Genomic DNA, 25424 nt, shown 5'->3' on the forward strand with positions numbered 1-25424 from the left:
ATAAAAGAGTTTGAAGAACTGAATGTCTATGACTACATCCTCTAGACAAAAAGACTTAAAGAGGTTACTGTCAAAGCAAGGGAAAGAAGTCTTTAAATTAAGAGAATCAGTTATTTCAGTCATGAATAAATTGAATGACCATAACTTAACATTTAAGCAGAAAAGGATATATTTAAACACATTTGCAAACAAATTCCAACTGAATAAATTATTGTAGATAAGAGTTGTCAAACTTGCTGCCCACAGGCCAGATGCATCACATGCTGGCCACGCCCACGCCCAGTTTAGCGAAGGGGGGAAAAGTCCCGATATGTCATGTGACCCCACTATGACGATGTGAGTTTGACACCCCTGTTGTAGAGAATTAAGAAAGAAAAGCAGATATCCAGATACAACAGATAAAATTGGGGAGGGTTAAATAGAGAAGTCTAAATCAGAAGAAACTGGAGAGATTCGAAAGAAATAGAGGTAGTCCTCGACTTACAACAGTTCATTTAGAGACCATTCAAAGTTACAATGGCACTGAAAAAAGGGACTTATGAACGTTGCAGCATTCCCATAACGATGTGATCAAAATGGTCATGTAATCAGCTATTGCAACCTTCTGACAAGCAAAGTCAGTGGGGAAGCCAGATTCACTTAACATCATATTACTTATAATTGCAATGATTCACTTAATAACTGTGGCAAGAAAGGTCTTAAAATAGGGCAAAGCTCACTTAACAACTGTCCTGCTTAGCAACAGAAATTTTGGGCTCAATTGTGGCCATATGTCAAGGACTACCTGTAACTAGTGTGGAAATGTGGAAGAGTTTGAACAGAATGCAGGCCTTGAGTTTGACACCCCTGGAATAAAATATAAAGTCGGAAGATCTAAAATTAAGACTAAAGGAAAATATGCAAAATATAACATATTAATTATCTTAATATATGTAAAGTAGCCAATTTTTTTAAAAAAAAACTAGAAAAGCAAATGTGAAATTATATACTGTGTTTCCATTTCTCTCCCCACTTAATTGAAATGACCTTGTTTGAAATTCACATAGTAAGTTTGCCACTTATGTAGCACAAGTTTTATCTTTCACAGAAGATAAAAGATGTATAACAGCCAAAAACCAGAAACAGTTTGGTAGCACCTTTTCTGATTTACCCAACTGATTAAAACAGGTAAGATTTTGTGTGCTACATCTGAGTTTGCCATTGTGCAAATCTTTATAATTTAGACTTTTGAACAATTTAAAATATTATTTTTTATTTTATTTGAATAGTTAAGAAAAACATAAACACAAAATCAGTGACAGATCAGTAATTCAGATTTAAATATTATTATATAGATTTCATTGTTTGTAATCCCCTGCTAATGAACAGAATGTAACATCTGATTGGAAACTGATGTTATAATGGATACAATAATTTGCCAGATTAGGCTACGTATTTAGACTGAAAATCCGAGGTTAGAATGATCTAGATTTAAATTTCCATTAAGCCAAGAAAATTCCTAAGTAGTCTTGAATCACTCACTTACCTCAAAACCATAGAACCGTAAAGAATCATTATAAGGAAGAATATACAGGACAATATAGCTGAATATATTACACCAAGATTAGTAGGAAGTTATACGGATATGGATGTACAATAATATATACAATCTGAAATGGGTCTGAAAATAGGATTAGGATAAATTGGTAAAACTGCTGGAAACAGGCTGGCTATAAAAGCTTTAAAAAAGATTTTTCGTTTAGTACTGATACATCAGAGTCACATTTCTTGCACAAGTGGAAGTCTTCTCTGACTGTTCCTACATCCTGTATCTGTTCACGTTCTACCAATTAGCAAAAATATTTTTATTTAAGCATAATGTTTGTATATAAATTTGCCAGCTACTAATTTGAATGAGTCGTATCTTTTTTCACTTTGCTTTATTTTATTAGTAGTAACCCTGGCCATCATCTGTCAGGGGAATACGATCTGTTCTAGACTGAGCAATCTCACAATATCAAAGTGCAACTAGTTTAATGATGGAACTTGAGTTGCAACAGCTAAGAAGGCAGGTTGAGTTTTTGGTTCACTATCTAGTGGATGCTCAGGTCCAGAAAAAAACACAGGAAAAGTAAGATCTTGCCTCCTAGCTAGGGAGCAAGTACAAGTGAAAGACATTCGAATCCAAGGGAAGAAAACCAGAGAACCCTGTCCAGAGTCATAGAAACAAGAGGCAGAGCTAGATGGTGGACAGCCAATGAGGCAATGGTTGAGAAACAATTGGTTTCTGTGGTCTGTGTTAATTGAGGATTCAAACACCAAAATTCTACAAGCCAATCTAAGTCTGAGAATGGACGAAGTCTATGGGAATACTGGTCAATTTTTGAAGAGTTATTTCAATAGAAAGCAAGGTCCTGGAGGCAGCTCCTTAGTAGCCCCAGCTGCATGTGTGGCTGTAGTAGGGGTATTAGCTTTGCTTCCTGAAAAGCCTTTACTCTGGGCTTTGAAATTTCTGCATATCCCGGGGCTAGGTGCCCTGCCAGGATCAGGTTCCTCATTATCTGAGTCTGTCCTCACCTGCTCCCTGATCTGCTTTGGTGATTGGCTCTCTATTCAGTTGCTGACTCATAGGAGTCATAGTAAACCATAAAAAAGCAGAGTATGAATTCAGTAATTAATAACCACTGGTCTGCTGAAAAAGATATATCCTTAACAGAGAGCTACAAGTCTCCAGATGGTAGCTTCCTAAAGTCTGTCTATCCCAAACATGCAGATTAATGTGCGTAAGAAATGAAACATGATTCTTGACACTGTGTCATCTAGCTTTTTTCTGAAATGAGTATCAACATTACTTCCATCCTTTGTGACTCTACTGCTCTATCCAGATAACCACCAATCCCCACCCAGCACCCACACATTCGTGACATAGGACCACTTCCACTTCCCATGCCTCTGGAGATATGATAGCAACCAGGTCTGTCGGGGTTGCCATTGTAAGTGACATGGACACTTGACATCATGCTTTAAGATCACATCACTAAGCAATGGAAATTTCAGTCTCAATTGTGGTACTAAATCAAGTATTAGTACTTTCTGTATTTCATAGCAGCTTACTTTTATACAATATATATTTATTAAGGCAAACATTAATGTATTAATATAGCAATGTAAACAATTAGATTATACTAGTTTTAAAACATTGAGGAAAAATAGATTACCAAATATTAATAGCCAAGCAGGATGTGCGATGACTAGACAAGTTTAAAGTACAAGGTAAACTTCTTTGTGTCCTGAAGCTCTGTTTCCTGCTTGTCTTGCCCTACACCTTACCCTGTCAGTAGGATCCCTTCTGAACTGTTTTAAAACAAGGCTACTGCAATATATCGATCTTTTTTATATCCCCAGAATAATAAATTTCCAGACAACAGAACACAAACTGGCCAGAACTGTTTAATTACATCTGTGCTGAAAGGAAATCATTGATCAGTGGTAGTATGGGAAAATAAACTGCCCCCCAAAACAGATCAAAGTCAATGAAATAACCAACTACGTGCCCCATTTGGGACTTTTTAAGGTTAGTGCTTATGGACAAGTAAAAGAGGTTATACTGACACCACTTTCTTTCTGAAGCTCTCCCTGGCAGTTTTCATGCTCTGAGCATAGTTTTTGATTACTCTAATTAAATTTAATATTGCCAACAGATCTTCCTATTGATCCCTAAAATCTCTTTATAAATAGTAAATTAAAAGCCATGAGTGAGGGCTCTAGAGGTTAACAGGTAGTTTTAATGATTTCATCATAGCCATTTTCTCCAATGTTTCTTGCTGTTGGATATTAATATCACAGGTGAATTGTTATTTTTAGAAATGGTAAAACATTGATTAGCTTTCATTTTACCAATATAATTGCTACTATCTTCCACAATAACTACTGTATTATTTCACTGGATTTTTTTAAAAAAGTTACACAGTAGCAAATTAGGGTTTGTGTATAAATACTAAGTGCTACAGTGAAGAGTTTTATTGCATTTTACTATACATGATTTTCTTATGGTCACCTACCCAACTTTGGGCAGTTTACAATAATAATATTTAAAACTACAAAACCAATCAGTTCAAATCAACATTCTAGAAAACATTCAAAAACAATATTGTATAACATTTAAATCCTAGTATGAATTTTGAATATATTTTCATTTAATTTCCAGCTTTTACCACACTTGTTAATTTTTGCTATACACATCAATTAAACATTTAATATTGTAAATTGTACATTTGTACAAAATAAATGTCTCAAGAATGGAGTCACAAATACTTGTGCAACAGAATAATTATCTGATTTACATTCATTTGCTGTCATAAGAATAATAAACCTATATACTTTCTGTCACATTCACATAATAACTCACCTTTTAACTATACTACTATTGTTTTGAGATTCTGACTTTTTTCTAGCAGAAATATACATTTCCCATTCATCATTTCCTTTTCCTTCAAGTAATTTTCATTACTTGATTCCAAATGGTATTAACTTATGGTTTAGCTCATCCATATAAAGACTAGCCTTTTGGCTAATTTACAACAGGATTGAAACCATGTTCATCTGTAACTTCTTTATATTAAACATGATCTATTCAAGAAAAATCAAAGTAAAATAAGCAGATTTACTAGCTATTTTATATATACAGTTATAGTTATAAATGCTGCTAGTTCCATTAATGCAAATACTGTTCTAAACTATATACTGTATATACTCAAGTATAAGCCTAGTTTTTCAGGCCACTTTTTGAGCTGAAAAAAGCCACCTCGGCTTATACTCGAGTCAGTGAAAAATTTGCCCGAAATGGAGGAGAAAAAGGGGCGGGGCCATGCCGCTGGATGACGCTCGTGAATGGCCCAGCCCCCTGAGTTTCCCCTCCCTCTGTGTCAGTTTGCCGCGCAGCGTGCACCGCACCATCCCCCCTCCTCACGTTCTAATGTAATGCAGGGCTATCTTACGATTCCCCTTCCTCCCCCTCCTGCCGCTCTGCAACGATGTCCCACCTCCTCCTTGTTATGGCAAGCAGCCACATAGCGATGTCCCACCTCCTCTGGTACAGTGATCCAATGATAGGAATCACTGTGCCGTGTGTCATAGGAGGCGGGACATCATCATCACAGCGGGACATCAGCATCATGAGGTGAGTGAAGTATTTCATTGAATACACCAGTATTGTGTGATAATAATTTGTTATGCAGAGCAAATTTTTACAATGGCTACTGTATATTTAATGGGCACAGGCAGGCTGTATATGTTATTCAATGGGCAATGGCATTATTGGTAACTGGGAAAGCTTCCCAGTTTTCCCCACCTAGTTGAAAGTTCAAGATCTTGCCCCCACACCCACAAGTCCATCACATGGTCCAATCTCCCACTGCCATTGGTAGCTGCTGCATTTCCCACCCTAGGCTTATACTCGAGTCAATAACTTTTCCAGTTTTTTGTGGTAAAATTAGGTGCCTCGGCTTATATTCGGGTCGGCCTATACTCGAGTATATACGGTACATTAGTAAAATATAATAGTCCTTTAGTTTGTATAAAAGTATGCTTATAAGATAACATTTCAGTCCTCCATATATTACTAAACTTCATTTCCCAGGTGTTTCAGCAACACAGTCAGAAAAATTGAGGTTTGCCAACATCTGGAGGATTACATAGTGCCCACTCCTTAGCATTAGCATCAAACATACGATGCTGTCTTCTTGTATTATAAGCAAATATTTAACACAAATGTTTTTCTTTAAGTTATACTTCAAGTTATAAATCAAAGACTAGTACAGCAAATTCTCTTCAACAATGAAGCTGAGCATTTTGCATTCACAAATATTTTTTTTCAAAAGCACATATATTAATATTAATTTAATTAATCAAAACAGTGTTCTTATCTATATTCCTTCCAATAAGGATGAACTAGCTATGTAAAATCCAATGTAATCCAATCCATAACTAAATAAACTATTACAGAGAAGAATTGCTTTTTGCAACTTTCACAATTTGTGTATTTTTATGGAAATCTGAAATATTAAGCAACATCAAGGATAAGATTTTAAATTAAATGCATCATTTAGATAACTTAAAAACGGTTTACTTTTACAATGAAAAAGGATGGGAAACATCAACCTCATTGTTTCAAGTACTACATGCTTCACCACTCCATTAAGGATCATAATTTAATCTGTTTGTATTTTCTCAGGGAAATCTCATTCAGATAAATTTTACTGCCATCTATCTAAATAGTAAATAATAATTATTGTCTCAAAATGAGTTTTCGTTTGCCAAAGGCAAATCCACTGCTGTTACTGTTCAGCTCTGTCAGAGAAAACAAGAAGTTAAAAAGGTTATAAAGATACCATTAACAGCATGGGACTGCCTCGTCAGGACTCAAAAGTGCTTAGTAATTGAGGCTTTTATTCATAGTGTATTAAGATCCATATAAATAGCACAGTTAATATGATGCTTTAGGCTTTATTGTGCTGCAACCTGGCAATAATCACCTACCACAGCTGAATTTAGGAAATTTATCTGCTGGAGAGTACAGCTAATTTTATCGTTGTTGTTTTTTTAAAGTAAAGACTTTAAAGTAACAATAGCATATGGCTTAAAGGCATGCTTTAGATTTGACCAAGGCAAAAAATGGAAAAGTTTAAAATACTGAAGCTAATTTGTCTAAGTAGCAAGTATCTCCTCTAGAATTATCATGGGATGAGGAGGGGAGGACAAACATATTTTCCGTATTGATACACTTTATTGTTTTTAGGGACAGTGTAGTCAATAATTGACATGTTATTATATTGTAAAAAATATAAACATATGCAAAATGGGATCTTATCACACAAGCTGCAGGCATAGATCTATAGCAATTATAATTATGTCCCTGATCATTATTACAAACAGAAATGGGGAGTTGGTCTTACCTGTGAACGCCCTTTCTTATGAAGATCCACGGGAGAGTCCAGGATGGTTTATTCTAGCTTGTTAGCTCGTTGACTGAATTGAAATTCTGAAGACATGCCTCCCTGGTAACGGTCTTCAGTCAATCAATGAAGACGAAGCGAGCATGATGTTGTACTCTGTCCAGTCCAAACTTCTCCTTCTCCCGGAAACTGGCCAAGCAGTCTACCAGGTGGGTCTGGACTCTCCCGTCGGTCGTCATGAGAAAGGGTGTTCACAGGTAAGACCAACACCCCTTCTCCATGGTATTGACGGGAGGGTCCAGGATGGGACATACCAAAGCCTTGGACATCCTAGGGGCAGGATCTGTCTTGGCCCAAAGTGCAGTGCTCCTGATGTACCTTCTGAAGCACACACGTTGACCAAAAGCTGGTTCTGCTGATGAATATGCAACAAGTCCGTAATGGTGTATGAATGTCACTGGTGATGTCCATGTCGCCCCCCAGCATATTTCCTCCACTGATGCTTGAGTAGCCCAATCAGCTGTAGTGGCCGCACTTCTTATAGAATGGGCTGTGATTCCCTGGGGCACTGGGAGGGCTTGGCTCTCGAATGCTCTGGCTATATAAACCCGCAGCCAACGACCCACCGTGGAAGGTGTCACCCTGTGACCCCGAGTTGACGATTGAAAGGATACGAACAGGGCTTTGGTCTTCCTGAATGAAGATGTCCTAGAAATATAAATGTGGAGGTCCCTTCTTACATCTAATTTATGCAATTCCCTTTCTAACGCATGCTTAGGCCAAGGACAGAAGTCCGGAATTAACTCCTGTGTTTGGTGAAACAAAGAGTTAACCTTAGGCATAAAGGCAGGGTCCATCAGCAGAACCACCCTGTTCACATGAAACAACACAGAGATTCTTTCTCACTGACAATACTGCCAACTCTGAAATCCATCTGGCAGACGTGATAGCCACTAGGAATGACACCTTACAGGAGAGGAAATGAAGACTAGCCTCCCTTAATGGCTCAAAGGGTGCTGTGGTCAGTGCCTGTAACAACTTAGGCAAATCCCAGGTTGGATAACAATGTACCGTTGAAGGCTGTAAATTAGAGGCGCCCCTGAGAACTAGAGAACTAAAACCTCCTATACTCCTAGACAGGGTCTTATTTTCTTTTGCCCCACAAAATATGGCCTTGGACTTATTATAGGGGAGGGCTTATTATTTTCTGGGGCAGGTGAGAAGCAAGGTGCACCTTTTACTTTTCCAGCTCTGTTGTGTTCCTCGCCATTGTGTCCAGGGAAGCCGCTGGTAGAAAAAAAACTCCTTCTCGTGATTTCAAACTTCTTGAAGTCACAAGGAAGTTTTTTTTTACCAGGGGCTTCACTGGACACAATAGTGAGGAACACACCCAACCTGGAAAGATAAGAGGAGTGCCTCGTGGCCCAACACCGTCCATCCCACCCCAATGGTAAATGCAGCCTGCCTGATTCCCTTCCCCGCCATCCCTTTAGCGAGGGCTGGCAGGTTGGGGGGGGGGAGAAGCAAGGCACGCCTCTCGCAACGGACCTGGACCTCTCGCTTCTCTCCCCCTGCCATCCCTCACTAAAGGGACGGCAGGAAAGGAAATCAGGCAGGCTGCCTTTACCATTGGGGTGGGGTGGGCAGTGTATTTTTGTGCACGAAGGAACAGGCAGGAGGGGGTGATCGCATTGCTGGCCTGCCACTCTTTTTGCAGCAGGTTCTTTGCACGGGAGGGAAGGGCGGGGGGTGGAAGCACTTTGCTTCACCTGCTGCCGTTTTTTGCGGCAGGCCCTCTTTTTGCCCCGCAAGCTCTACTGGTAGGTGGTACAGTGGTAATGACGGGGACCAGTTGCGCATATGCTCAAATAGTTGGGGCGGGCTTATTTTTGGGGGAAGGCTTATTATGGCACATGCTCTGAAAAGCCCGATTGGGCTTATTAGTAGGGCATGTCTTATTTTCGGGAAAACACAGTAATATTAGAGGCCAAAGCCGTGACCTGTCGTCGAAGTGTGTTTGAAGAAAATCCTTTTTGTAAACCTTCCTGCAGGAATTCCGCCACAGAGGCCAAAGTAGGATCTACTTGTCCCTTCTGACACCAGGTACTAAATATCCTCCAGGTTGCATTGTAGATGCGGATGGTAGAAGGCCGTCTAGCTGCCTGAATTGTTGTTATGACCTTATTAGACAACTTTTCTGTTTTCAGCATTTTCCACTCAACCGCCAAACGGTCAAATGTAACCACTGGGGCTCTGGAATTTTTCTTTCAACACTGAGTTTGGAGCTCAAAAAAAGCAGTCCTGCGAGCTGAGACTGAATTGAAAGACTGTGGACCATTACCAGGGAGGCGTGTCTTCAGAATTTCAATTCAGTCAATGAGCTAATAGGCTAGAATAACCCATTCTGGACTCTCCTGTCGGTACCATGGAGAACGTGAATTAACGTCTCAATTAAACAAAAGTACTATATAACTTATAAGCTCAGAAGTGTGTTAGCAATAAACAAAACCAACCTTTTATATGTGAATGTAGCAGATACCCAGTTCTAACTCCCAATTAATTAATTTGAATCTACAGTTAGGGATGCCCCTTACATATCATGCAAAAACAGGAAGCTTTGAACAAAAAGGTGAAAATATATTTTCAAAAAGAAGTTAAAGAGGAAACAGATGTATTTACTACTTGTAATCACACACACACACACAAACATAGGTGTTGAATGAAAAATGTCTGCACACTATAACAGAGATGTGTAATATGTTTAATTTAATTCCTCTAAAACAAGAATTATTTTGTCACTTTCACTTAGTTCTCTGCATAATCATAATTCACTACACAATTTTGCCAACAATGGACATGTTTCTTAAAGCTGTAACAAGAGAATTCCACAACTTTTGTCTTCAAACAAGTGCTGACAGTCCTCTTCATCTGATTCAAACAGATGCCCACAAAACTATAGGTATTTCTCAACTTACAAAAGTTTAGTGACTGTTCAAAACTACTGTGGCACTTATGACCATTTTCACACTTATAACTGTTGCAGCAGCCCATGATAACATGAACAAAATTTGGATGCTTGGCAACTGTCTTTCCCCCCCCCCCTTCTCTTTTTCTCTCTCTTTTTTGGGATTCCTTCGGGATTGGGCGGCATATAAATTTTGATAATAAATAATAAATAACTGGTTCATATTTATGACGGTTGCAGTGTCCTGGGATCATGTGAACAGCTTTTGCAACCTTCTGACAAGCAAAGTCAATGGGAAAACCAGATTCACAGAATAACCGGGTTACTAACTGAACAACTACAATGATTCACTTAACGACCATGGCAAGAAAGGTCATAAAATGAGACAAAACTCACAACAAATGTTTCACTTGTCAACATAAATTTTGGGCTCAATTGTGGTAGTAAGTCAAGGACTACCTGTATTCCCTTAATTTTAGGAAAGGGTAGAAATTGCATGTATGAACTGCACAGCAGATCGGTAACATACTGAAATCCAACTCTTTGGGTGCCATGTGAGGCCTGACATTGTCATGCCACAGCAAAAGTTCCTCCCCCCCCCCCCAAATGGTTAATTGTTGTTTCAAAGTTATGAGTGTTGCGATCAGTGTGGTTATCTTACTTGGTAGTGGGTCAGATACAAAGCAAGCCATATGAATAAGACCACCTGCATTCCCAAAATCTATAAATGTGAGTTGTTCTACTAAAGACTTGTTTTGATTTGGGAGAGGGGGGTGGGCTGGTGAACCTTGGGGATTATAGTCCTTAGGCTTATGATTTGTTACTGAGACATAATGATAAGCCCATGTTTTGCTGGTGTTCACATTGATGTAAAAAAAACCTCACCTTAATTGTCATAGTATGACAACACTTTCTGGCAAATTTTAATCTCCGCTGTAAACATGTACATGTTCCTTTGAAATTCCAAGCATAACAGCAATTTCCTTCTGAATAATCCATCAGCTGTCCATCTACATATGTTTTAGAGAACACAATTAGTCCCATTTGGGCATGGTTTTCATTACAATGAAGAGCACTAGGTTGATTTCTATATCTGATTTGTAGATTGTTAAACCATATATAGGTAGCCGTTGACTAATAATCAGTTGCTTAAATTGTGATGGTCTTGGAAAGGGTGCTTTGTGGCTTGTAAATACTTCTGATCATTTTAAAATGTCATGCCCCCTCCCCCTGCTGCAACATTTGGACACTTGAACATTTTAGGAAATTTGGCAACCAGTTTACATTTACAAGTGGTTGCAATGCCCCACAATCATGTGATGCAATTTGTGATTATTTTTGCCAGTTTCCAACAAAAAAACAACCTTCTTGGAGAATGGATACAGACTTACAATTGCGTGATTCACTTTGTTAACAATATAAATATGGTCATAAAATTAGATTTGGTCATATGGGTGCCTTGCTTTACAATAATCACAACTTACAACTGAAATTCCAGTCCTAATTGAAGTAGTACATTGAGAGTTATCTGTGCAAATTCTCTGAGTAACTTGGAAGAATACAGTAGGACTGTATTGCATCCAGTTAAGCAGCATAACATTACATATATGCAAAAGCCCAAAATATATGCAAAAAATAATTACTTTTATTACCATCAGTCATGCAAAATATATTCCATAACCCAAACAAGGAATGACCTAAATTGTCTGTTATTTTTCTCACTCAAAACCAACAAGTGCTTTTCTATTTAGGAGCACTGTTAATTTTCCTCTCCCCATATTTTCTGTGCATGTTGAATGTCATTGGAAAGCATAGGGCAGATAGTATACCCTCTACTTTTGATCATCAGATTGGCTGGCCAGAATGATGGATTAGATAGATTTTTGTTCTGACCCACTAAGATGTTTTAAAGTGAGAATCTAAAAAAAAACAAAGCCGCACCAAAAACTCAAAATGTATTTTACTAAATATTGACAACCATGAATTAAAAATACTGTGCTTTTCTGTGAAAAAACATTGAGAATATTAATTTTATTAATTTAATAAGAAATTCTAGTTCCCTTTTTATATAATTATAGAAATATGCATTATTATCTAGTAGCAATTTAAATGAGAATAATTAAAAACAAATTAGTAATGTGAGCATTTTAGAAAAAGTAATATTAAAAGATGAAGCATTACATTTAAATATATTCTTAAAGCTATCGTTGATTCTTATAATCATCTATAAATATGTAGGGAGATAAATGCATTTTATCAGGGATGAAAACCTTCACTGACTGTTAAAATGAGAATAAAATTATTACAATCTCATAATTTGGCTTACAGCATGCATTAATCAGAAATCATAATAAATCCACATGCTCCTTAGACACCACATTTGTCAAACAGTTTTGTAAGATAATGACATTGACAAATGGGTTCCAACTTAGAGGGGTCAATCATAAACTCATCAAATGCTTCATTTAATTTCTTAATTTGGACAAACACAATTTGTTTATGAGAAAGATATCAGGTGTTCATGAATGAATAATGGCTCGGAAACCAAACTCCATTAATCAGCTCATGATTACAGATGACTCCAAAACTGTTTATTCTAATTTCATTCATTTGGATTAAAGAAAATATGAGCAAATGAAACTATTTAGAAAAATGGCATACACTCTCCTATTTAATAAAGTGTCAATTGTTTCAATAACTATAATACAATTGAGTTAAAAGCTTTTTTTGTTAAACTGAAAAATTAGTATAGATTATTGATCATGAAAATGCATAAACCTAAAACAAAAGCTGTGAAAACCATAATAGTGTAAACATATATTTTTTAAATATAAATTCCAAATATTATTAGAAATGGTTTCAGTAAAACCATTGTAAAATATTTTGACCCAGAACTACTAGCTGGAGATCATTATGACACTATTAAATTGTGGTTTCCCGGTAATCAATTTTCTGGTTAAAAAAAACACTCATTGGACATATGGACCCATTAAGAAAGATTTGAGTGTTGAATGTTAAGGTTTACATTATAATTCATACTCATTTCTCGATAAAAATGCTTTAGAATATTTAAAGCCCATATCATATAAGCAAGTGGGGAGCCTGTTGATCTCCAGATGTGAACATCCTAATATTCTTCATTATTGACTATGTTTATTGAGATTGATCAGAGTTTGAGTCCAACAACATCTGCAGGCCAACATTACAGGAGTCCATAAATTATGTCCAGGCCCATTAACCAAAAATTTCCAGCTGTCATCAAGAACACAATAACACTCCATCTAAACACATGCAGTGTTTTACCTTTCTCATTCAACTAGTATAAACTAGCCTTTCTCATGTCTGATTTTGGTGATGGTTTTGCTATCAATATGCTTAATTTTGAGTCTCCTCTGGTTTTCATTTTTCTCTTGCCAGGACAATTATATATTCTTCACCAAATTAATACAATCCTTTTGGAGCTCTCTGAGAGTCATCTAGAAATACTAGCCTTTAGGTCATATCCTACAATGATACCTCTTGTAGTTCTTTTTAATTTGTTTATAAATGTGTGGTTGAGAATGTTACTTTTTGAGTATAATGCCCTGTAGTTTTAAGAGGCTAAACTAGATTTGCTATTAACTTTACCAGATATTTATAACCTTTTGCTACAATAATGAAATCTTAAATATGGCATGGTGGAGAATCTGTTAATACTAAGAGAAAAATCCATGAGTTTACTGTATTGTTTCAAAAGGATGTATGTTGTTAACCATAGTAATAGAGGTTAAGTCCTTTGCTTCATAATGAATCAAAATATGGAATGAACAAATTAATGTTTCTGTGGGGTTACATTATCATTTGCATGATGAACAACAAAATCTTCCATCTATTGGTATCATTTCTGATATTCTTTGTGCTTGCTGTATAGTATCACATCTGTTCAGGAATAACAGGTTGGTAATTGTAGCATTTAGTCTAACACAATAAGAGGCTTGCTGATTTAGATTATTATGTACAAAATTGCCTAGTTTGATAGAACTGACATCTAAACCTACTGACTAGGAAATTAAGATACCAATCAGCAAATCCTCAATTTGAATTTCACTACTCTAATAATTTAGTCTTTCTGAAAGTTTATCTATAACAAAGGGTTAATGATAACATTAGCCTACCTTATAGAATATTATATAAAGTTCTTATAAGGATTATAGACAGTAAAAGTTACCAAAAGAGTAAAAAGGGAAGTCATTTATCTCGGCTGACAAGAAGGCTCAAAGAGAGAAGTTGCTGCAGCAAATGAATGTCTTCCTAAAAGTGCACCATAAACCCAAAAGATAGGTCTTTGCAATCACCAACATACTCACATAAGCTACCAACCTCCCACCCTGATTTTTTTTTATAGCCAGGACATCCAACTTGACCTTTATTTAGGTTTCTATCACAGCTGCTGTTCTTCAATTGGCAAACCTTTCCTCTTTCTTCTTAATAATCACACATATACTTGCCTTATGTTATTCAGCCAACAGGCAATAAAATTAAGTAACATAAAATTGATGAAGCCACACACAATATATACAAATACCAGACACAGAATAGCCCAAAGTACATGCTCTTCCAGAGAGAGTTTCCCTAAGGATGGGCTCTAGCACGAGTCCAAAGATTCGGAAGACTAAACCTCTGGTCCTGGTGACCAACCTAGATTGGATCCTACAACAGTATCCTGAGACACGAGTATTCACTTTCAAGTTCATTTAATGATGAACTTGTTAGCTGTATGAAGAGCACATATTTCGCATTTTCCTAGGAGCATTATAATCAATCAGCTGTTGCCTTCAACTCTACAGGCCATGAGAGCAGTCAAGAGACACCAGCAAGCCCCTTCCTGCTACAAAAGCCTAACTGACTATATGCTTGAAAAGCATGGGCTAACTGATTTGGCTTGCTCCTTTAAAAGTCTCACTTAATTGAACTTGGTTCATTGTGACTTCATAGAGACATCCGTGTAATCTTCATGGTAGCAGTACATAATTTATTTGTACTTCTTTCTTTCAACTTCCAGACTAGTCTGCATTCCAGTACTGGCCAGGAGTCTCGAATTCAAGTACTAATCAGATCCAACTTTTTCGTCCAAGAGCAAACATGGATGGTCAGCTGCAGTTTCTAATAAAATGTTTTAACTTTATTGGAGAAAAAAATGTGTTTTTTGACATGAAAAAGAGCCCAAAAGGTGCATTGGAATATCTGCAATAAATACCATTTGCCTACAAGCAAGAATTGGTAGGAATAGAAAATGAAGAAACTCAAGTGTTCTGGGACTATAGAATTCAAACTAACTAGCATCTGCCACACCGAATCCTGGACATAACAACTGTGATGGGGGGGGGGGGGGAAAGACTGGATTGTGGGCACTGTAATATCTGAAGACAGTAGAAGAGAAAAAAAACAGAGATAAACACTGCAAACAGAAGTAAAACAACTGTGGCAAAAAAGCAAAGATAGTAGCAACAGTGATAGCTGCCTTGGGTGCAGTTTAAAACCATGTGGCACTCACTTGAACATCTTGACAAAATCCCCATCAGTCAATTACAAAAGGCAACTTTCCTTGGAACAGCTTACATCCTGTGACAATACCTTTAATATCATTAAGCAATGTCTCCCTATCCCAGGTCTTTGGGAAGGACTTGATAGATGGACAAAAATGCCTAATTCAGTCTAAACATCTGGCTATATGACCAACCATAGTAATTTGGTTGGTTGTCTGCCTGGCAGGGGTGGAGTTATATGGATCATGAGTGAGGAGGAAATTTGTGTTGGGAGGAGGTAGTGGTAGAATAGGAGATTGCTATTCTAAGAGTGCTAACTGTTTCACAAATTATGTTTTGGCCCTCATAAGAGGAAAATGTGTGTTTTGTATACTTTATTTACTTATCCTTATCAACAAAATGGCTACTGTACATGAAAGAGTTTCCTGCCAATTAAAGCATTTTCAACTACTAAAATGTTGCCTAATTCATTTCTTTTCTATCCTTTCTCTTTCTGGAAAAAAAGGAAGATTTGATTGATCATCTGGGTGGGCTCTTTATCATAAGAAAGTTTATTTTCTTCATTTTCCAAGTACAAAATTGGTTCCCTAAAAAAAACACCCTCTTTTCCTTTCCTCTCTCAGCACTGCTCTTCTCAAATTGGTACCTATTGCTTCTCATTTGTCATTCTAAGAATCTGTTCTTACCAAATATGTCAGTAATTTCTACCACTTCTTCAAATTGCAAAAAAAGAAAAAAAGAAAGAAAGAAAGAAAAAGAAATGTTGGAATGTTTACTCTGTTAGTTGACTGATTACACTGAAGAAGCAAAGTGAAGTTCTTCTGCAGTCTTCTTTGTGACTGCATGTAACCTATCTTGCAACTATTTTTTTTACTCTTCTTTCCAAAAGGTACGAAACATAGATTTTTTTCATATAACTATTTATTTCTTTGGGAACGAAGGAGGCAGCATCTTGCCTTTTACATATAGTTTTGAGAACAGATGTTACTGGGTTTTTTCTAGAGGTTATCAAGAAAGTAGAAAATGTTTAATAACTTTTAGGAAACTGTAAGGCAGCAACATAATCTTCTTTTTTACACTGTTATAATTACATGTTTTTACAGTGTAAATTAGTCAACCTACAGGATCTTTCTTTGAGGATTGGTCTGGTTCATGAGAAATGGAAGTACTAAGGAGAGGAGGCAGCAACCCAACATATTTTATAGCCTACATGCAGGAACTTATCATTTCCAGACTTAAGGTCATTGCAAAGGGTGGGATAGCTCTACGTTTGACCTTCAGTGGGATCTGCAAGGAGTGTGCTTGGAAAAGCAGCAAGGGAATGGCACAAGTAAATGTAAGGGGATTCTTGGAGACTATTCTAGGAAAGGACAATGTGGCTGTATGTATGGCAAATAAGATACAAATGGACATTTCATCCTTATCGCTAAACAAGTTCTCAGTTGCTAGGGAATCTTGGACAAAAAAGAACAGAAAATTCAAGAGATTTCACCTTATATATTAAACGAAGACTGGAAGATAAAACATGCATGGTGAATATAAATCAATTAGGGAACATTTACTAAAATGAATCAAATTTAGATTTAATTTAAGAGTTAATTAAAAAGTTCTTCAAATTCTCCACCTATGCAGTCCCCACACTTTTAAATACAATATTTTAAACTAATGAATTAGATTCTTTTTTGGCATTATTTATAAAATAATGGGAAATATGTTTATTATTTATTTATGTATAAAAATTATAATCTTATTTCAGGCTTATGCTGGGCAGCTTGACGAGTCTGTTAACAAAATAAGTTACCTAGGCCTCATCTTTCAAATTACATTAAATCACTTGAAAAAATTCTACTTACATGCGTGCACAGACCCACATACACACCCACACATATATAAATTGAAAAGATGAGAAGATGAGTGATAGGTAATTCACTGCCAGAGCCACTCCAGTTTTAGCCCTCCAGCATCCCAAGATTAGGTAACAAAAAGGCACTAATAATTCCGTTTTTCTTAGCTGCCTACCCATCCTACTAAGTGAAAAAGAAAAGGGGTAGCTATTCTGAAAACTGTTTCCATTTTTATTCTTTAACTCCCACTAAATATTTCAAAACAACATTACCATCTCTGAAGTATGTATTGTAAATTCTAGATGATATGTTGATGTGAATTTTTTATGTCATAATAACTCTAGCCTGATACATAAAGTTCAAATCCCATACTTTGCTGATACTTAAAAGTAGCCTGCTGTTTTTTATATAAAACTTGCTTGAGTGTATGTGTATGTAATTTTGCATCAATGTGGTGTGTGTGTGTATGTAAGAGACGGGGAGGGGGAGAGAGGGAGAGGGGGGAGAGAGAGGGAGAGGGGAGAGAGAATAGTTTGCATCTGCAAATCAGGAATTTACTGATTTTTTAAGCAGTACCTTAATTTCAAATATATTTTAATCAACATGGTTTAACACACAAATATGTGAGTCATGCATGTATATTTACTAGGAGAGAATATTCTAGAATAGAAAGTTGCCAAATTTAGTTGACAATGTAGGAAATACATTTTAGTTTGATTGGAAAAGCTCTGGATTTGTCACTCTCTTCTAAGTGTACTCTAATAGACCATATTGTTTAACATAATCTACACTCTGCTGTTGTGATTTGATAAAGAAAACACAGTTTGAAGTATGTTTATAACTCTTAGATTGCTTTAATCATGGCTGGTGATTATAACTTGATTCTACAAACCTAAGCTACTGCTGCTTTGTGTCACCTTAACCTCTTGCCAATTTGTCAAGGAACAAGACAAAAACATGTAGAAAGGAATAACTTCTCAGATTAAATCATTTCTGACTACTTTTCTCTCAACTCCCCCACCCCTTTCTTCATATATCTTAGAAATAAATGTGTTTTCAAGCTGAGTTCTTCCCTTATGTAGAGTTCTCACCTGCCTGAATAACAAAGAGATTTTTTTCTGTTACTTTTGTCAAAAGAAAAATTAAGGAATCTATGCGTTACAGGCATAACTACCAAGGAAATACTGAAATAATTACATTAGCAAACAAATTACTTGAGCTGTACACCAGCTCAGAAGAAGAAATATTGTTTTTCACCTGTTAGATATTTTGGTTAAGGAACCAGGTTGGAAAATAAAAGCCTTTGAGCGCTAATCCTGTTTTAGGCATGAAGGCTGGCTGGGAATCTTTAGCCCAGTCACTGTCTGTCAGTCCAACCTTCCTCACAAGATTGTTGTTGAGGGAAAAATAGGAGGATGAAAAAATATTAGGTATGTTCTCTACTTTGATTTATTTATAAAAGGAATAAATAAAAAAGAAAGAAAGAAAGAAAGAAAGAAAGAAAGAAAGAAAGAAAGAAAGAAAGAAAGAAAGAAAGAAAGAAAGAAACTGTTAAGTCAGCTACTGTTGGGAACTGCCAGATGGACGAGGAGGAGGGATCAAGCAGGAATTAGCCTATGGCACCTTATCTGTTTTCTTCTCAAGAGAAGGCAAGCAGTCTCGGGAGATTCCTCTATTATAGGCAGAATGCAATAAAGCAGGGATCCCCAACCCCTGGTCTATGGCCCGGTGCTGGACTGTGGGCCATTGGAAACTAGGTTGTGCAAGGGGCAGGTGAGCGTGTGAGCTCGTGAAGCTGCATTTGCACAAATGGTGCAACCATCCCCTCTCCCTCCCAAAACCATCATCGGTCTGCAGAGCCAGAAAGTTTAAAATAGTTAGTGTGAACTCTGATTGCTTGCACCTGACAGCTACAACCCAAGTAAGCAAAATATTTATTTTTGGGAAGCCATTATGTCTCAAAAGGGAGACAGGGGAGATAAAAATGTTTTTCACATTTCATGATCCCCACTACTATATATAACATGAAACAAACTCCAAAGTCACACAAATGATGTTCCTTAGTTGGGTAATGAAATATACGCAAGCAAACAAGCAAGTTAAGGGAGTATCAAGAATGTCACAGTTCAACTCTGATCTATTACATTCTCTTCTAAGACATCCAAACTATATTTCCAATTTCTTGTTCCAGCAATTTTTAGTATCACTAAAAAATCCCACTGGAAATTAGAGGGAAGATTTTAAAACCTCAATACATATAGGTAAATGTTCCCCTCGCACATATATGCTTGTCGTTCCCAATTCTACGGGGGGATGCTCATCTCCGTTTCAAAGCCGAAGAGCCACATGACTGTCTGAAGATGTCTCCGCAGTCATGTGGCCAGCATGACTAAATGCCAAAGGCACATGTAATACTGTTACCTTTCCACCAAAGTGGTCCCTATTTTTCTACTTACATGCTTTTGAACTGCTAGGTTGGCAGAAGCTGGGACAAGTAATGGGAGATCACTCCGTTATGCGGTGCTAGAGATTTGAACCACCTAACTTCCGACTTTTCTGATCAACAAGCTCAGCGTCTTAGCCAGAGCCACCGCATCCCTCAATTCATATACAAACTTTTAAATATAAACCAATGACTTAGTAGAACATTATCAATATTATTGATATTTATTTTATATTGCTATATTATTTTTATAATGTAAATTATTGAAAGAGGTGCATAAGAATATTGCACACGCTCCATTTGTGGTAATTTTACTTCCAAAGAAAGCATAAGAGGTAGCCCTATGAATATAAATAGAGCTTATATTAAAAACAATATTGTAGAAATATAAGCAATCTCATACTATTCTTTTTTAAATTAATCATTTCTGATATATAATATTTAAATGGACATTTGTAATATTTTATTTCTTCCCAGCTGGCCTTAAAACTAGCTTTGCACCGTTACTAAGCACTGAGCTAAAAGTCTGCCCTATTTAACTAAACAATTTTCATTAAAGAAACAAAAAAAGGAAAGATCTGTAAAGTAATGAATGATCCTATTAGTTCCACCAGACTAAAATCATATATTCTATGTATGTGGTCTCCTCAGCCACATCTGTCATGAAACATCTTAGCCCCACAGACTGTATATCACTTATCATATAAGACTGAGCAAATACAGATTTATCACACTCTAATAAAATGTTGAAGAATATCATATAAAAATGTTCTGCATTTGCAACATCTAATATTAATATATTTGTTTTTTACTATCCAATTCATTTACAGAGAATTTTTTAAAAAATAATTGTGATTCACAGCTAAGTGAAAAAGTTGGCTATATAATCAGAACATAATGAGTTAAACAGCTAAATATTCATATAAGCTGTCAAACAACTCCATTATATATAAAACATAAATATATTTCCATCAGTTTTTATCACATATCGCTAATGTCATATTAACAACAATTCTGAAGTCTGCTTTAAGCCATCAACAATTCCGTCTTTAAAATATAGTATTTTGCATCTTTTTTAGAAACAGGTTTGAAATGCAGATTCCACATGCAGATCAGTCAGTCATTTCAACTCACGACTTTGAAAGCACACATCAATCAACTTCTGCAATTGTTCTTATAAGTTGAAAAGAATCTTTACAGCATAGAAAATTTTGGGCAACATTTTTATATGATTAGCACAAACTAATTATTTGGAAATGTTCACATAAAATATTTTTTAAAATATACATTTTAAAAATTCAGTTAAAATATGGATTACTCAAATATGTTTCAAACTAGCAGCATTTTTACTGGGATAAAGTATTTAATATTGTGAATACTGTCTTGTCAGTATTTTAGACAAGAAGGATATATTTAATGTACAAACAACCATGAAACCTTTCACTGTTCTCCATCATTCAATAATTAATGCTGGAAAAGAAATCACAGACACCCAAGTGGTTTGGCAACTGTAAGTGACAGAAGCTACGCTAAATCCTCTGTTTACACTGGGGATTAGTTGAGTAGACTATGAGCAGCAAACGGAGCTGTCCATGGTCAAGGGAACCAGTTCCTTGTCAGCCTATAGGGCACAAGGACAAAACACGGTCCTGGTATGAAGTGACCCATAAACATATTCCAACGAAGGATTTATACAAAGCCAGTCTGCCTCACAGAAACTCCATATGACCATTAACTGGGCTGCAAGGCCTACCAGGAGGCCTAATTACAGGCCTACAGAGCCCAATAACAAAAGCTGAAGAGCTTTAGCCTAGGGATGATCTGCTTTATACTGACTTAAGAGAGTCCATATAGAGTGACAAAAAGAAAGAGGTTTAGCTTTAAAATTCTCCCAAGAGAGAGAGCATTGTAACTAAGCCTGGAAAGCTCACATGCAACATACTTTAGATAGGCTTAAACATACCACCCTCTCAGAATTAACATTCAGGAACTGCCTGCTTAACATCTGCTCAAAGACAGAACATTGCTGTGATATTGTTAAACTGCATTAAAATAATGCGATACTTATTTATTCTAGTGAAAAAATGTAAATAAAGTCACCTAAATATATCATGATTAGTGATAAAGTGGGACTTCTTAAGGATATAAAATTATTTCTTTCTCAGATTATTTGGTTAGTGTCTCTAACTGTATAAAGAAAGATATAATCTGTAAATAAAATGAAAACTATGTAGAACATTTAAAATGTTAAGAATGATGTAATCTGTACAAACATCATGTAATATAATTTATATATAAGACTTTTTGAAGGAAAAAATGAAATATATAATGGGTATATAAATATATTTCAAAAGTCCTTTTGAATACAATATAAAGAGAAATACTAATATTAATACTAATTACTAATACTAATATTGTTTATATACATAATACTTTAAATACTTTAAAATATGCTTTAAAATATACTCTTAAAATATATTTTAAAATGTATCACTATTAATTATTACATTACTATTAATACATTCTTTGGGATTCAAATGTTTTGCTGATATCTCCAAAGTGCTAATAATAATTAATAAAGTCAGTGATATTTAAGAGTACTCAGTAACTGTATTGTATACCAAAAGGGAGAAAATTTCATATATATTTATATACATCAGAGACACAAGTTCAATTTTTATCATTAATGAAAATATGATCTTCTAGCACCCTTCTACATGAATACTTTATTACAAATATACTTCATAAATAAAAATATAAATAAATATTACAGTAGTTTGATATCGTTAAAAAAGGACATATAGAATAAATGTGAAAACATGGAAGTGAAAAGATCAAAGTGTTAACTCCCAAAGCTTTACAAACCACTATGTATTGATCATTACTCTTAATTATTAGGATGAATCTAAAACCTACATCTTCCTTTTCAATATTTCAATAAATCTCCCTCTAAAGCTCCCCTGCCTCTTTCTTTAAGATAATTTGGTTATCAGGTGAAAATCTACCTCCATTTACACTGAAAGGAACAGGTTGAATAATTTTCATTTTGTATAGAGTATTTTAAAAGTACATAAGCTTCATGTTTTTCCTGAAAATTGCCTAGAAGATGTTTGTTAACATGAAGCCAAAGAAAAGAATATTATTTAAAATTTTATGAATAACACTTATTTTCTAATCACATATTTTATTCCAGAATATAAAACTCAAAACTCTAGTTTAAGGGTTTGGTTTTTTTAAAAAGAAGCATTAATAATTTTTGAAAGAATCTGAAATAACCTTTAAAAACTGTGAATCTGATATTAATGGATAAAACTCATGAAATCTGTAATATTCTGAAAAACAGGATATCTTAAACCATGATTTCATCATGAGATTCAAGTTAAAAATGAATCTAAAATTAAAACAAAAAATGTCTGGATGAAGCAAACAGAACTTTAGAATAAAATTAGAATTCAATAAAACAAATAATGTATTGGATTTAGATTGGATTTATTCGATTTGTATGCCGCCTTATTCCCAAAGGGACTCAGAGCGGCTGAACAAAAGCCAAGGGGAGGGGAGAACAATACAGAAAAGTAAGACAAAAACAAAACAGGACAATACAAACAATTTAAAAAACACAACAAGCACAGCCAATTCGAGTAGGGGTGGAACTCAACAACCCCAGGCCTGCTGGGACAGCCAGGTCTTAACGGCTATACGGAAGGCCTGAAGAGTGGCGAGGGTCCGAATCTCCACGGGGAGATCGTTCCAGAGGGCCGGAGCAGCAACAGAGAAGGCCCTCCTCCAGGTGGTCGACAGCCGGCACTGGCCGGTAGATGGAATTCGGAGGAGGCCTACTCTGTGGGATCTAATGGGTCTATGGGAGGTAATGTATTGTGGATTTGACAAAGATTTTTATCTTGTACTAATTTTAGGATATTTTGGCACTGTCTTTTTTAAAAATGAATTCTTATACCTTTCTAGATACTGTAAATACAGTAATTAATCATATAATATACTAGGGCTGACTTATTAACTATGTAACAATAAAAAACATATGTAATGTGTAAGATTAAGTAAACATTAACCTATCTTACTTTATTTTTTAAATTAATATTTTTATTGCCTTACTTACCAGCAGCTTCAAGGACCAATTGTAATCTAGCTTTGGCTTGCTCAGCAGCAGACTGCAAAAAAAGAAAACAATACAGATGATAAATAATATATATTTGCAATAATTAAATGTCAAAATCTGGGTGGATTGATATCAACACACAGTTCTCATATTTACTGTATTATGTATTAATAGGCATATGTGATTCAATACTGTTCCACTTTATTCAGGTTCTGGGATCAGATTTTCTGTCAATTTTTTGTTTTGTTTCAGAATTTGAATTTCTTAAAATAATCTCCTAAAACGTAAAATATACAGAGATCAATTTTATCATGAACATGTTTTACATACAAAAATATATAAATGTAAATAGAAAAAAGGCAAATAAATGAAATAATAAATTGGATGAATTAGAGTTTAACAAAATGAAGCACCATTCCTTATATAATCCAATAAATACATAATCCATTTCAAATAATTCAAAAGCTTTTTTTTTGCAGTTAGACTTATATACCGCTTCATAGGGCTTTCAGCCCTCTCTAAGCGGTTTACAGAGTCAGCATATTGCCCCCAACAATCCGGGTCCTCATTTTACCCACCTCGGAAGGATGGAAGGCTGAGTCAACCTTTGAGCCGGTGAGATTTGAACCGCCGAACTGCAGTCAGCTGAAGTAGCCTGCAGTGCTGCGTTTAACCACTGCGCCACCTCGGCTCTTAAAAGCTTTAATATCTGACACATGAAAGTAACCTGACATATAAACTAAACTCCAAATAGTTGCTCTAAATTAAAACAATTGTGATTTAAATTATTGTTACTATTATTTTACTTGAGAGACCGTCTCCTGCCAATTACCTCCCTGCGACCAATTAGATCGCATAGATTAGGCCTCCTCCGAGTTCCATCTGCCAGTCAGTGCCAACTGGCAACTACACGGAGGAGAGCCTTTTCAGTAGTAGCTCCGACCCTTTGGAACGATCTCCCCGTGGAGATTCGTAACCTCACCACCGTCCAGACCTTCCGCACAGCCCTTAAGACCTGGCTAGCCCATCAGGCCTGGGGATAAAGATAATTTGTCCCCTCCCGAATGATGAATGAATGTTGCTTACTATTTTACTTCTATGTATTGTTTGTGTCTATTGTTTGTACCCTCCCTTCCTTATTTTATGTAAGCCGCCCTGAGTCCCCTCAGGGAAAAGGGCGGCCTATGAATACTAATAAAATCCTAAAAAATCCTAAATTTTATTTTTTAGCATTTGTTTTGCTGTAACTATGTCCGTAAAAAACAAGATTGTTTTCCATTATACTGTGAGTACTCATTTATATTACAATTAATAATATGTAATCTATTTTCCAGGTATTAACTGTCAACGAAAGTATTTAGAAAAAATACGCCAAAGGTTCCAATGACGCTACCATTTAACTTACTAGAAACTGATAAAAACATAAATAAGTCAAGATATGATTATATTTTTGGGAAATATAGTTTAAAACTTCAATAAAGCAAAATATGACAGCAAAGTACCTCATCAAAGTACTTTTTCCTCAAATAAAAAAGTATGAGAAATTTAATTTTAATATCAAAATATTTCTAATATTTTATACTCCACAAGCAATGTTG

General features: G+C 35.8%; 1 protein-coding gene across 2 annotated transcripts in view; it reads right to left on the reverse strand.

Annotated features, from left to right (window-relative positions):
* RSRC1 (arginine and serine rich coiled-coil 1) overlaps positions 1–25424 on the reverse strand; it is a 136098-nt gene that overhangs the window by 36635 nt on the left and 74039 nt on the right. For both annotated transcript variants that reach the window (XM_087725322.1, XM_087725321.1), the window contains one exon: positions 23827–23878. In XM_087725322.1, the coding sequence (XP_087581448.1) occupies positions 23827–23878 (52 nt within the window). The remainder of the gene's footprint in view (positions 1–23826; positions 23879–25424) is intronic.

This window comes from Thamnophis sirtalis, unplaced genomic scaffold (genome assembly GCF_051295495.1).
Source record: "Thamnophis sirtalis isolate CommonGarterSnake01/CBP01778 unplaced genomic scaffold, rThaSir2_p1.2 scaffold_11, whole genome shotgun sequence".
Classification (NCBI taxonomy): Eukaryota; Metazoa; Chordata; class Lepidosauria; order Squamata; family Natricidae; genus Thamnophis; species Thamnophis sirtalis.